At 39.4% G+C, this 12431-nt stretch overlaps 1 protein-coding gene across 15 annotated transcripts in view; it reads right to left on the reverse strand.

Annotated features, from left to right (window-relative positions):
* The window catches only part of fat1a (FAT atypical cadherin 1a), a 66708-nt gene that overhangs the window by 36667 nt on the left and 17610 nt on the right, over positions 1-12431 (reverse strand). For all 15 annotated transcript variants that reach the window (XR_010913819.1, XR_010913818.1, XR_010913820.1 and 12 more), the window contains one exon: positions 3049-3110. Coding sequence is in view for 11 of the 15 variants with exons in the window: in XM_067496695.1 (XP_067352796.1) it covers positions 3049-3110 (62 nt within the window). In the remaining 4 variants the exon portion in view is untranslated. The remainder of the gene's footprint in view (positions 1-3048; positions 3111-12431) is intronic.

Consider the following 12431-nt stretch of genomic DNA (forward strand, 5'->3'; position numbering starts at 1 on the left):
GTTAACGGGCTGCCAAGATGAAAAGTAATCCCCTCCGAGAGTTCCTGTCAGGGGGTCTTTTTAATACACATTCTTCACTTAACAAAATAAATACACATCTGTTATACAACCTTGTGACTAGTTCTCTGTATTTTGTAACCTAATAATCTATTCTCTACAGTGCAAGACCAAATTTAGCCTCTTTGTGACAAAATCCTCAAAAAGGAGGCAAAAAGTCACACAACTCCATCATTTAGGGGCCCTAATATAGGTCACGGTAACACTTTTTCAACCGCACCGTGATTTAACGCAAAAGTGTGTCTTTGGTTGTTTGCGTGTACAGTGTGGCGAGTTTAGCAAAGAGCCACAGGCTGAACTAAGCAAAATGGAGTCCAGCATTTGGGCTTCTGAGTGATAGGTGAGATATGAGCGCTTCTAGCTTTAAGTCGCAAAACACTGTAGAAGGGCAGAACAAATGTCCCTTTAAACCATCTGCTAAGTCCTTCACTAAAAACAGTCAGGGGTCCAGAGCCAGGCATACGCCGTTTGTTACCATAGTTTCAATTACTAAAGTAATGTGTTTTTGTTTTCCTCACAGTGTCTGCAGCTGTCTGTGCTATTCACATGAGCAGTATTAATTAAATAGGATGATAAGAAACCAGAGTGCACATGTCTCTCTCAGTGAGGATATGTGGGTTCACATCCTGTGCATGGAAGTCACATCACCTCTTTTGGTTAAATTAGATAGATAGATAGATAGATACATAGATCTCTCTCTCTCTCTCTCTCTCTCTCTCTCTACCCCTATATATAAAAATTAAAGCTTTTGTTTGACATTTATGCAAACTGCAACGAAACATAAAGGTGACACTAAAGGGAAACTGCTATACTGATGATTCCATGGTCGGTTCTGTTACACTGGAACCTTTACTACTTTGAACTGTTGTACAAGAACTAAATTTTGCATGTTTGCAGGCAAACAAAACTTACTCAGATACACTGGACTAGGCTGTACACTGGCTTTTGCCAACTGCATGCTGGGATAGGCTTCAAACAACAGATGTGTACAACCTATTCACCCCGGCCTTTCCATTATAAGGTGTTGTCTACAGTCCCAGGCCTGAATCATCAGCATGTCCTGGCATGTCCCACTTTTGCTATTTACCCACCCCCCCTTCTTCCTGGGACAGAGGCTTCTCATCCTGCCGCTAGGGCCCACCTCAGTCCATCAAGAACAGCTTGCCTTTTCTCAAATTCCCTAGCTGCCTTTCTGCCTTTAGCTCTCTCTCTCTTTCACTCACAGACACACAACAACTACCAACCCCCATCCGTCTCATCATAAAAGCTGAAGGCCCCCTGTGCTCCCTCCACCTCCTCTTGGCATTTGGTGCAAACAATGCTGACACAGCCCCCACCCTAATTGCTCCACATGTTCCGCATGGCCCCACATGTTTTCTTCCTTCTCCTACAAGTTAATACAAAAACTTCAACACTAGCTAGGACTTCAATTTGATTTGCTCTGCCAGGACCCAGTCTACACACAAAAGAATGCATACACACACATATTCTTCTGAGTCATGATTAACCCTCAATTAGCTGCCCTGAGGATACGCAGGGGTGTGTGGGGCTGTGAGGAGGCCTAAATTTATGGCTTAGGGGGTCTGTGCTGCTCTATGAATATAGAGCCCAATAAAAGCTTTCTGCTGGATCCCCAACAAGCCCTGACCAACATACAAAAACCATCTTCATTTGCTATGGTAACACATTCCTTTTTAGGCTGTGTTCACTCAGACACTTGCTTCCTCATTTTAGCTGAAAATCTACTTATTCAAATTAAATGAGAACTGGCACTAGAAACTTTTAATTTGTTACTTTTCTGGAAAATTGTGGTTATTTTTGCAGGGGAATTACAGTATTGGATCATTCTAAGCTTTGGTAATAAAAATTACAAAGAAAAGCAAGAATATTAGCATAAAGAGAATAGGGGTGTTGAATTTGGCCCGACATTAAAGTGTAAATTTCTTTGAGCTGAGTGTTTAATGTGGTTATTAAATGTCTGTCTGGAGGCAGTTTGTCAAATAAGACAAATGAACAATATTAATGAACTCAGCTTAGGCGGAAATGTGCGCTTTTTATTTTACAGACACAAACACTTTCAGACACTCACAATTTGAACTCAGCTTTGAACCACATGTTGGAAGTAGGAATCGTGTGTCTGCAACAAACTGCTAGATGGAGGAGCTTTGGTGTCCATGGGAACCTGACCCTGACAAAGTCTTCATCAATTCAAGAGGTAAATCGTTTAACTTTATATTATTTTACTTAGAAACATGCTTTTAAGTTTAATTCATCAGTGTCAAGATTCCTTTAAGTTTTCTTATTCCCAACTTTCATCCCTTTCATTTACTCCTAGTTTTGTAATGTAATTAGTGCAGTGCAATGTACAATCAGAGTATGAAATACGACACTGCTCTGGCACCAGATGCACCAGCATAAACCATCACCCAGTGATTACTGAGTTGTGTAACTTCTAACAATAATTAAAAGGCTTCCAATCTGCTCCCTGTCAGTACCGGAAACACAATTAAAACGCCTATTATCAACCACAGAGTCTGTGGTGAGAGGGAGAGGGAAGGAAGCATCAGACGAGAACAGAGCTTAGCTCAATTAAAGCCCACAAGTTTAGACATTGGCCTGTTGGTTTGACAGCAGTTTCCTGTCCCAGCCTGCTCCATGTACAGGACGGAACAGTGGGAAAGAACAAAGGAACAGTCATCAGGATCTCCCACGTGCCTCCCACCTCTCCTTGATACCCCATCCGGAAATCAGTCCTAGGAGGACTTATTCTGAGAGGAATCTTCCTGCTTATACAAGAAAATTTGTTTTCGTTGGCAACATGTGACACTCAGCCAAAGTCTGTCAAAAATTCAAAGCTTGGAAACAGAACACTTCAGTTTTTGATCTGCTCTGTATGAAACAAGTTGACCTTCTGTGCTTCTGACCATCATGTTACTATTTTTCACATAAATAAAAAAGGCTCACAATGACCCATCTTCATCTTTTCCTTACCTCTAGAATGTGCTCATCTTGCTGCTCCCTGTCCAATTTTCTAGAAGTAGTTGTAACCAAACCTGTTGGAGATAAACAACAATATTACAATTAAGTGTACAGACATACTGATTTGTATAAAGCAAAAGAATAATTAGCCATTTTGAAAGACTGGTCAACATTAGTTTAATGCTGATATGATCGTGCATGCCATATTGATAAGTTGGGGAACCTGTAGTAGAGAAGTACGAAATGTGTTTAAGGTATTTAGAAACAATATCTACATTGTAATCTAGCATTGCCCTTATAAATTAAAAATGGGTCACAATCTGAAAAGTGATCCTTTTCAGAAATTAAAATTTGACATATACATTTCAGTCATATACTAATGGTAGACATGGTAAACATTGATCAGATTTCTAAAGCAATTAAATGTCAGCATCAGCCACACAAATCTAGCATTGTTCAGCTGTATGCTAAACATAGTTAGCTAGCTATTGTTTTTCAATAAAGAACTAAAAGAGACAAAGTCTTTGTGACAATATTTGATTAATTCAATTCAAAACCACAATGGGAAGCCTCCCTCCCACTCACTGTTGGGTGACACTAACTCAGTTCTGTGGTTCTCTCATCAGTCACCCATGAGTTAACAGTCTGCATCTGGAGGGGTGCTCTTGCTGTATGTCTTTTGTTTTCGGTCAACCCAGTTGCCAGACAGCCCGCCACCCTGCCTTACACATGTGAAATATCACAAAGGTCTTCAAATGGAGTCCAAATATAGGATAGCCTTGACACCCTGCTTTTAGTTTTTCCACAAGCTGAATAAACAGACAGCTAGTCAGACTTTGCCCGCAGTCCTGAGCACTTTTTGAAACAGAGAAAGTGAACTTCAGACAAGATCCTGCTGCTACTTGAGGGTCTTCTTGAGCTTATTTTTTCAGTTCAAGCAGGCGGGATGATGTTGTGTTACATCATTCACACAGGGGCGGGACTGTTAAATCAGGCTTTTACAAACGTAAACATATAAGAAGCTTTAGTCTTAAGGTCCTAGCTAATCTAGTTTTGTATCAAATCACAGATAAGTGAAGCAAAGGGGGGATGTTAGTACATGGCTACATTACAGGCAATGTTTTCTTCTCACTCCAAATGTAATTGCACCTTTGCAGGGACACTGAGTGTAGAGTAGACATGCCAACTTCAACCGCACCAGAGCTGTCTGCTTGCCACACTGCGCCTGATTAGCATAAAGCAAAGGATTTCCGAAACCCAAACCCATCAATGGCACATATGCCTGCAACGAGAATAGCAGGCCACAACTTACAGGTCCTGAAATAGCCCTCCCTCAGCACTGCAATTGAGGCACATGAGCAAGGCGCTTTTGCTCCCCCTCTTTTTATCCTCGCCTTCTCAGGCTTTATTTAATCTTCACAGTGAGCTGCAAAGATATAAGTCTTCTGATATTTGGTAGCAAAAAATAAACACCAAACATTCCCTGTAGGTGCTTTGCTTCCCTAACAAGGCAACATAATGCTGGGCAACACATTTAAATGTCAATTTAACATTAACAAAAAATAGCAACCACTTATGCTCAGTGCAGTTAAGAATAACAAATCTAAACTAACCACCTGACTTTCCCAAAACTATGACAAACACTTCCTCAGTGAGTGGAAAGAGGGGTTTCAACACTGACGACACAGATAAAGTTCAGTAAATTTACACCTGCAGGATTTACTCTTTGCCATGTTGCAGGACATCAGCATGAGTTACTCGAGCTAGGAAGCTGTAGATTATTACCATCAAAGCTAATAGCTAGTTTTGCTGTGCCACATCAAAACAGACCAAGCTGACTAATTATTCATGTGCAAGGCTGGAGCTGATGGATGATAATGTCTTTAAGCTCCCCTGTGTGCCGTGTTAGGAAACTCGTCTCCATACACGTATTATAGAGCAGAATGCAGATGACAACATTAACCACATGCAGTCTGGTTCTCCGATTTCTAATACTTCCGTAAATTGGCCACCTAATCAAAGCTTGGGAAGGTATCATTACAGATACACTGCTCAAAATATAAACACTACACTCTCACTAAAGGGGCACAGTGCATTTTGCAAATCGCACAACAACTGAGCTTTATCACAAGCCCACACGTGAGAACAAAAAATTTGTTTTAGCTGTGCCTTGCTAAAAAAAAAAAAGTCAAATTTTACCTTAATGGCACACTGAAAAATGAGTTAACGCACAAGAGAACATAACTGTGTTTGCCTTTTGTTTCTCAGTACATATGCATGTAAAAAAAAAAAAATCATATATTTTGGATTAGATGTAATAATCTCGCTCTCTGTGTCTCTTTCTCTGTTCCTCCACCTGTTACACAAATTAACACTGCTTCATCTGAAGGTAGAAGTAGGAACACACACACCTCAGCTGAGGGTAGAGATGGAAAATTTGTTTAAAAATGAGCAGGAAAGATTGCACAAGAGAGAGAGCAGGCAAGCAAAAAAGTAAAACTAACACGTAGTGAAAGGTTATTTGGTCTTTATTTTACTTGCTAAAGTAAAAATAGTGACAGCCAAAAGCCCTCAGCTGCCCTCAGGTAGTAAGCACACTCAGATTTCCTGAACTATGATATTTCATTTTCCAGAGGGACACAATTGGGAATGTGTTTGGTAAGGACTCCTTGCAGATGCAGTCTTCCCTTTGGCAGCGTCAGGATGCTGAGCCTTTCACAACACAGGTCCAATCATTCCTGCCAACATATGTTTTGAAAATACACATCTGCTGCTTTTAATCCTTCGCTTTGTCTCAGGTCCCTGTTTTCAATAACATAAAGTGTGTTTGACAAGCGTACTGACTGGTATAAACTATTACACTATCTTGCAATTACTTTCTCAGTTAATAGATGATTTATTTGTTTGTTTGTTTATGAATTGCCAGGAAATACTCCAGTAAGTGTATGCCCAACCCTAATGCGATCTCTTCAAATCTGTTTATGACTTTCAACAATTATTTGACTTTTTCTCTTGATAAACTCCCTAATTATTTAGGTTCTTCAAGCTGAGCGGTTTTGGAACATGGCTGCTTGACAAACTGGTTAGAACCACAAGTTCAATTTTAGTGCTTTCTTTCTCTCTCACATGTTTTTTAAGTTAATTTTAGAATTTTGATGGAGCATGAAACTAGCATTTACTTCTAGATGCAGAGATGTCTGAGAGGAGAATCAAACATCTGACATACAAAATCTACTGTATGTGGCATCTGCTGTGGATGGCTTAAGCCATTTCGATGCATGAGGTGACGATTAAACTGATTTTGTTTGCGTCTGTTCCCTTTTTGTCTGGCACGCTGTCAGCTTTCTGCCAGACCTTTGACCATGGGACTTGCTTCCCACTCTTAATATCTAAGCACTGATATCACTCAGCTATTAATAATAACTTGTTTCCAAACAACGTTAACTTTCAGAATCCTGCAAAGCTACACACTCACCAAGTATTGCCCATTTGTGCAGGACTTTTCAGGCAATAAGGTGCCTAGCTCTCTATGTCTGTACCTACACGTTAAGGAACTGTGAAACCATTGGTTGGTAAGCCAGAGTAAAGAAGTCTGCACTTCCAACCACAGCCTTTGTAACACACACACACACACACACACACACACACACACACCCACAGACACTCACACACAAAAAGCCATCCTCAGGCGTAGGCTGTGCTGGGCCGACAGTAATTATAGCCATGCTGTTTTGAGAGGGAGAGAAAAACAACAGCAAAGCAGCAGTGGCACTCTCAACCATGTCCTTGAGTGCTACAACCATTGCTTCAAAATGGAGGCCTGGAGGGAGTTAAGCCGTCCAGGACATTGTTTGGGCTGGTTCATACCCAGGCATTGCTGCTGTGATTAGCTGTTTTAAGAGTGACACATATTTATGTGACACACATTTAGCTGTGACCCCAAACAATCTGGAATGTGCTGGGTGTTCACAACGGCTGGATTTGTACAGTTTAGAAGTCTTAGTTATTCAGTATAAAATGTAATAAAATGTATAAAAAGTTTGCATCTCCCTGATTCCATCAAAAGGTCAATGGGATTTTTTGGCATTTGGATTATAGCCGAAATTAAGCTCAGTGATGAACATTAGTTTAGGATGCTTACACTTTTTGTTTAGTGAGACAATCTGCACAGTTAAACACCAGTTTTATTAATTTTGAAGATTAAATAAAATCGGCAGAGGTAAAAATGTTAGGCTATAAACAAACTGCACCATGGTCGCATGACTTCAACGTCACAACCACTAAACTTCTAATGTGTAATTTGATTTTGCACGTTAACCTCTTTTACAAAAGCCTTTCGTCTTTTAGTGAGCTGATAAAGTTAGTGATCACAAGTTATAAACTCAACAAGTCTGTAAAAACAGATTAGTCTGGAGATGAGTCACTGTGTTCATCGTGATAATGTTGATCGTGAAGTTCCCAAAAACCTCTGGAGTTTGCCACTTGTTGCAACTGCATTTCAAATCGCGAACAACCAATCATAAATTTAATTAAAAAGTTGTAACTTGATCTGTGTTTATTACCCACAAGGTTGGCATGGTTATTACAGGTAAACTATTTTTTTCCCCCTTCTTCCATTTAATCTATTAGGTTGGACACCTGGAACAGAATGGTTCTATATATAAACATTGATTTGTTCAGCTTTATTTGACTATAAATCAGTGTTCTGTCATGGCGATAGGTGAGTAAATGTTTACTTGTCCCTCCTCAACATTTGAATGGATGAAAGGAAATTCTTCACAGCCATTTGTTGGGTGCACTTTCATCAAGCAGTGTTTACAGATACCAGTCAACATTCAATGAAACCTTAGGCCCCCACATACAGTATGGCCTTCTTTACTCTAAATCGTGTATTATGGTACAATTTGAAGGATGTGATGCCAAAAAGATCCCAGGTTGGATTTGTTTCACAGATACTGTAGTTAAACTTAATCCTAGCCAACTAAGCCACCATGACCACTCTTTGAAGTTTTAAGTTCAGCAATTTTTCATTTCCACGGTTTCTTCTCTCAATCTCTTTTGAGAGCTGTGATGATTGTTTGGACCCCAAATCAGCGGAAATATCAGGAAGTTGTTGGAAGTATCCATTTCCTATCTCACTTCCCCTGACAGTCATTGGGGCTTTGGTAAACCGCCGATAACAGCAATGTGTCTGTTTTCTCGGCCAAACAGAGAAGGCGTTATTGAAAGTTGATATGAGCACCATGAAAAGTGAATGATTCGCAGCTGAAAATCCCAGAGGCTGTTTTCACTTACCTTTTCATTCAACCTCGGGAATGACAAATGCACATAAAGCCTTTCGAAGGTAACCAAGCTTGGCAGAGCATTACCCATGGTATCAGTTCCTTTTCAATTGATGACATTAAGCTGCTGGCTTCAAGTGAAGATAAATTATGGGCTAAAACTGCTCAATACACTGTAACAATTCACTTATGTATACCTTTCTTCATTTAGGTTTAACCACTGGAATTATAGCTGCCATTAAAGGGCAAATGCAATCAGGTACAGCCAGCCATGTCCTATTGAAGCATACTCCTGTCAGCTATAACTACACCAATGTCTGCTGACGAATACAAATAGGCATTCTTTTTATAGGGTGGAGTTTTCAACGGGCTTTAGGGAGTATGTCCAACCAAGAATATCAAACATAATTTCAACATACAGAATAATGACAAGTAATTAATGACAGCTCTAAAAAGGCAACAGACAACAAGTCAATGTCAATGAGACAATTAGTGACATTTTAGAAAGTACTATTACACACAGAAAGGTAGAATAGGTAAAACAGGAAGTCAGGTAATGAGCATTCAGCAAGATAAGACAGCTATCAGAGTGATCTCCAGCCTTAGCTATGATATGAGAAACTTCCTGTGGGTGTGTGTGTGTTTTCTGACTCCATGTTCTGCATGGTTGCCCTTTTCTACCGCATGCATGTTGTGGCATAAGAGAACCATTCAAAGTCCACTTTGTCAAAGCACAGGAGACGCATTTCAGAGAAGAGAGCGAGTGATTCACTGGGTAACGAACACAGCTCACCCTCCCACAGAAAAGGTGGGCAAGTCATGTCAACAACCTCAGATGAACTAGCTCAGAGTGCTGACAACTTCTTTATGAAGAGAAAATAAAACTAGACGGCCTGTGGGCTGGCTGTCTCAAACCTGGTATGTTTAGAAGAATCATACTTACCCTAATTTTACAGCTATGTAATAAACAATCCTTGATTACTCCATAATGTAACCGAGGGACATTTTATATAGAATACCTACAATTATGCAGTCTGCATCAATCTTTATCTTAGTAATGCAGTTCTCTGTAGCCACCACATCAAGGCAGAGGAGCCCAGAACAACTGTGGTCATGTACAACCCCAATTCCCAAAAAGTTGGGAAGATGTGTAAAACGTAAATAACAACAGAATGCAACGATTTGCAAATCTCATCAACCCATATTTTATTCACAACACTACATAAAAAAAACTAATTCAAAATGACCTAATAGTTTCCATGAAATGTTAAAATGTCTCAGTTTCAACATCTGATATGTTGTTTATGTTCTATTATGAATAAAATATGGGTTGATGAAATTTGCAAATCATTGCATTCTGTTTTTATTTACGTTTTACACATCTTCCCAACTTTTTTGGATTTGGGGTTGTATATAAGTGGGATGAGATCTTTACCACCAGACAACAAAGCACTGGCTCATCTTTTAAAATTTCAGACCTGAAGGGCATTATTTAAAACCACTGCTCTCATACTGATTTAGAACACAAAATATATATCCAGCTGACTGGCATAATTTTGACCCCATGCAGCTCTGCTGCAATGCTTCTCTCCATTTTAGAACCTTCAAACAAGAGGTTATATCAAACTATTTGGTTCTGAGCACTCAGGCAATTGGATTGGTACAGTGTTTGATAGAGAGAAGAGTTGGCTTTGCACTTTAATGACAAACAAAAGTAAGAGAAAAGCCAAAACAGCAGGACTTGTTTACTTGGCAAAAATTAAGAAGGTCTAAGGCTTTTATTCTTCCTTTACTGAGCCAATACAGGTCTGAACGGAAAACAGGCAACCAACACCACCCAAGGCATCAAGCGAAGCCTCCATACGTACTTGAAGCTCGATAATCTGCTTGAAAAACTGTACAAGGCTGTAGCCTATGAAAAAAGTCTATGCTAGTTCGCTTGGAACACATGCCTATGAAGTTCCAGAACCCACACACAAAACATAGGCCTAACGTCTTTTCCTGTTCCCACCCCTTTGTAGAGCTTTGTAGATATGCCAGACAGGGCCTATGCTTCTAATGCCATTTTAGAACATGTAATTACAGAGACTTGCATATTGTAAATTTAAACATTTAAAAAAAACCTGTAATATGCAGTCAGAATGTCATATTGACTTGATATTGAAAAGAGATATCAGGCCTGTTTTGGCAGAAAAATAAATAAAATGCATTCTGTACTCATTGCCAATTTTTTTGGGAAAAGACTGAGTTGCTGTATATTGCTGTTGCTGCTGTTTTAACTGGCACCCTTCTCTTGTAGTCAGCTACGCTTGGCTCTCTGTTTTCTCACTCCAGCTACCTCTCTACATTTACTCAATGCTACATGTTTCAAAAACCCAGAAGAAAAAAAAATCTAAGCATCAGCAGTGATTTCATGAAGTTTTCCTTTTCCAAATTACTCTTTGTTGAAGCCTTGGTGTCCAACTGATAAATGTTTTAACTTGCTTTGATATGCATGAATGGGTCTTATCCTTGTGCTTCAGTGTCCACAGTACAACCTTTCTTTAAAACAGAGCTCTGCTACCGCTTATGAAAAAGAGCCAGGTAAATATACAGCCAGTTGACAGGTCCTGCAGATAGTGGACTTGACCACAACCTTCATAAATACCATATAATCCTGGAAGTAGAAAATATTTCTTTCACATATGTGGGTCAGAAATACTACAATGAACTGCTAAATAAGTAATGCACTGTAAGTTTACCATGAACTAGAAAAGAAAATTCAACCTGCATTTCAACCTGAATCTAAGATTATTTATTATTTATTATTAAGAGTTCATCAAAACAGAAAGTTGTCTTCAGTGGGAAAATACATAAAAGTATAGGCCTGAGGCAAAACAAAAACCAAAAAAACAATGCCGTTCAGTTCAGGATTAGTGTAAACATTCCTTTCCGGCTATCTTCCCATATTATCATGGGTTACTTGTCCATAGAAGGACAAAAACAAGAATATATCTTGGAAACACAAATTATTGCAAAGCTGGATGTCTGGCTATGTTGTTCAAACAGAATTTGTAGGACTGCTCTGTTGGAAGATAAATATTCGATTTCCCAGCACTTTGCTTTTTCAGCATCACAGACTTCTTATCACCATACGTAGGCTGATATTGTCAGGAGTGCAGACAAAACACCAACCTTGTGTGTCTGCATACCTAAGGTTTCCCCTTGCCTTTTTCCCCCCGTATCTTTTCCTGTCTGTTGGGAAGTGCCCAGCATCACTGTGAGGCTTGATGAATCCTTATTTGGTCAGAAAAATCACATTGCCACTTCCAACAAAAATAACTCCAGTTTGTTGATGTGACTACCTTGGGAAGCAGGACCACACACATCAGTGAGGACAAATTGGGGCAACTGCCTCACTCCCCATTCCTCATTTTACTTTAATAAGCACTTGCATTCAAAGCAATATGAGAAGCTGCATATAAGTGAAGGAAGAAAGAAAAACAAATACAGTAATTGGCACTTTCAGAGACAAAGTGTTTATGGATTCCCTTTCTTACTGTGATCTGTGTTATTTAAAATGGAACCCAAGTCTTGTAATAGATTTATTTCAGATTTTGATATCAAGTCCTCACCGAGGTATACTTGCCAGCTTAAATGTAGTACAAATTCCATCACATTCCACATTGAGTTTAACAGGAATAAATCTGTAATTTACAGTCTGTACATGCAGCTGCACTTTGCACCTTTTACTTTTTATTTTTGCAGTTCAACTAAACATAGCCAACTCCAGCAACTTTAAAAGAACCCAATGAAATATTAATCATCACACCATTTCCAAAGTACCATATGAAAACACACTTTAGAGCGTTAGAGTGGAAAAACCCCTGTGGGCTCAACTCACTCCTGCCCTGGGTTGAAATATTGTGTTCACACTGCTCTTGCTTTTCACAAGACAGGAAACACGAACCTCACAGAAACTCATAATTTGACAGCCTTCCAGTACTGTATATCTCAAAACCTGGGCGTGACTCCTAAAGGACAATTCAATATGTCCAATAATATTTTTGCCATATTTATGACCTTTAAAAGGAGTTTCAGTCTGTAGATGAGGGAAATACACGTGGTATTTGA

Source organism: Channa argus, chromosome 3 (genome assembly GCF_033026475.1).
Source record: "Channa argus isolate prfri chromosome 3, Channa argus male v1.0, whole genome shotgun sequence".
NCBI classification, from domain to species: domain Eukaryota; kingdom Metazoa; phylum Chordata; class Actinopteri; order Anabantiformes; family Channidae; genus Channa; species Channa argus.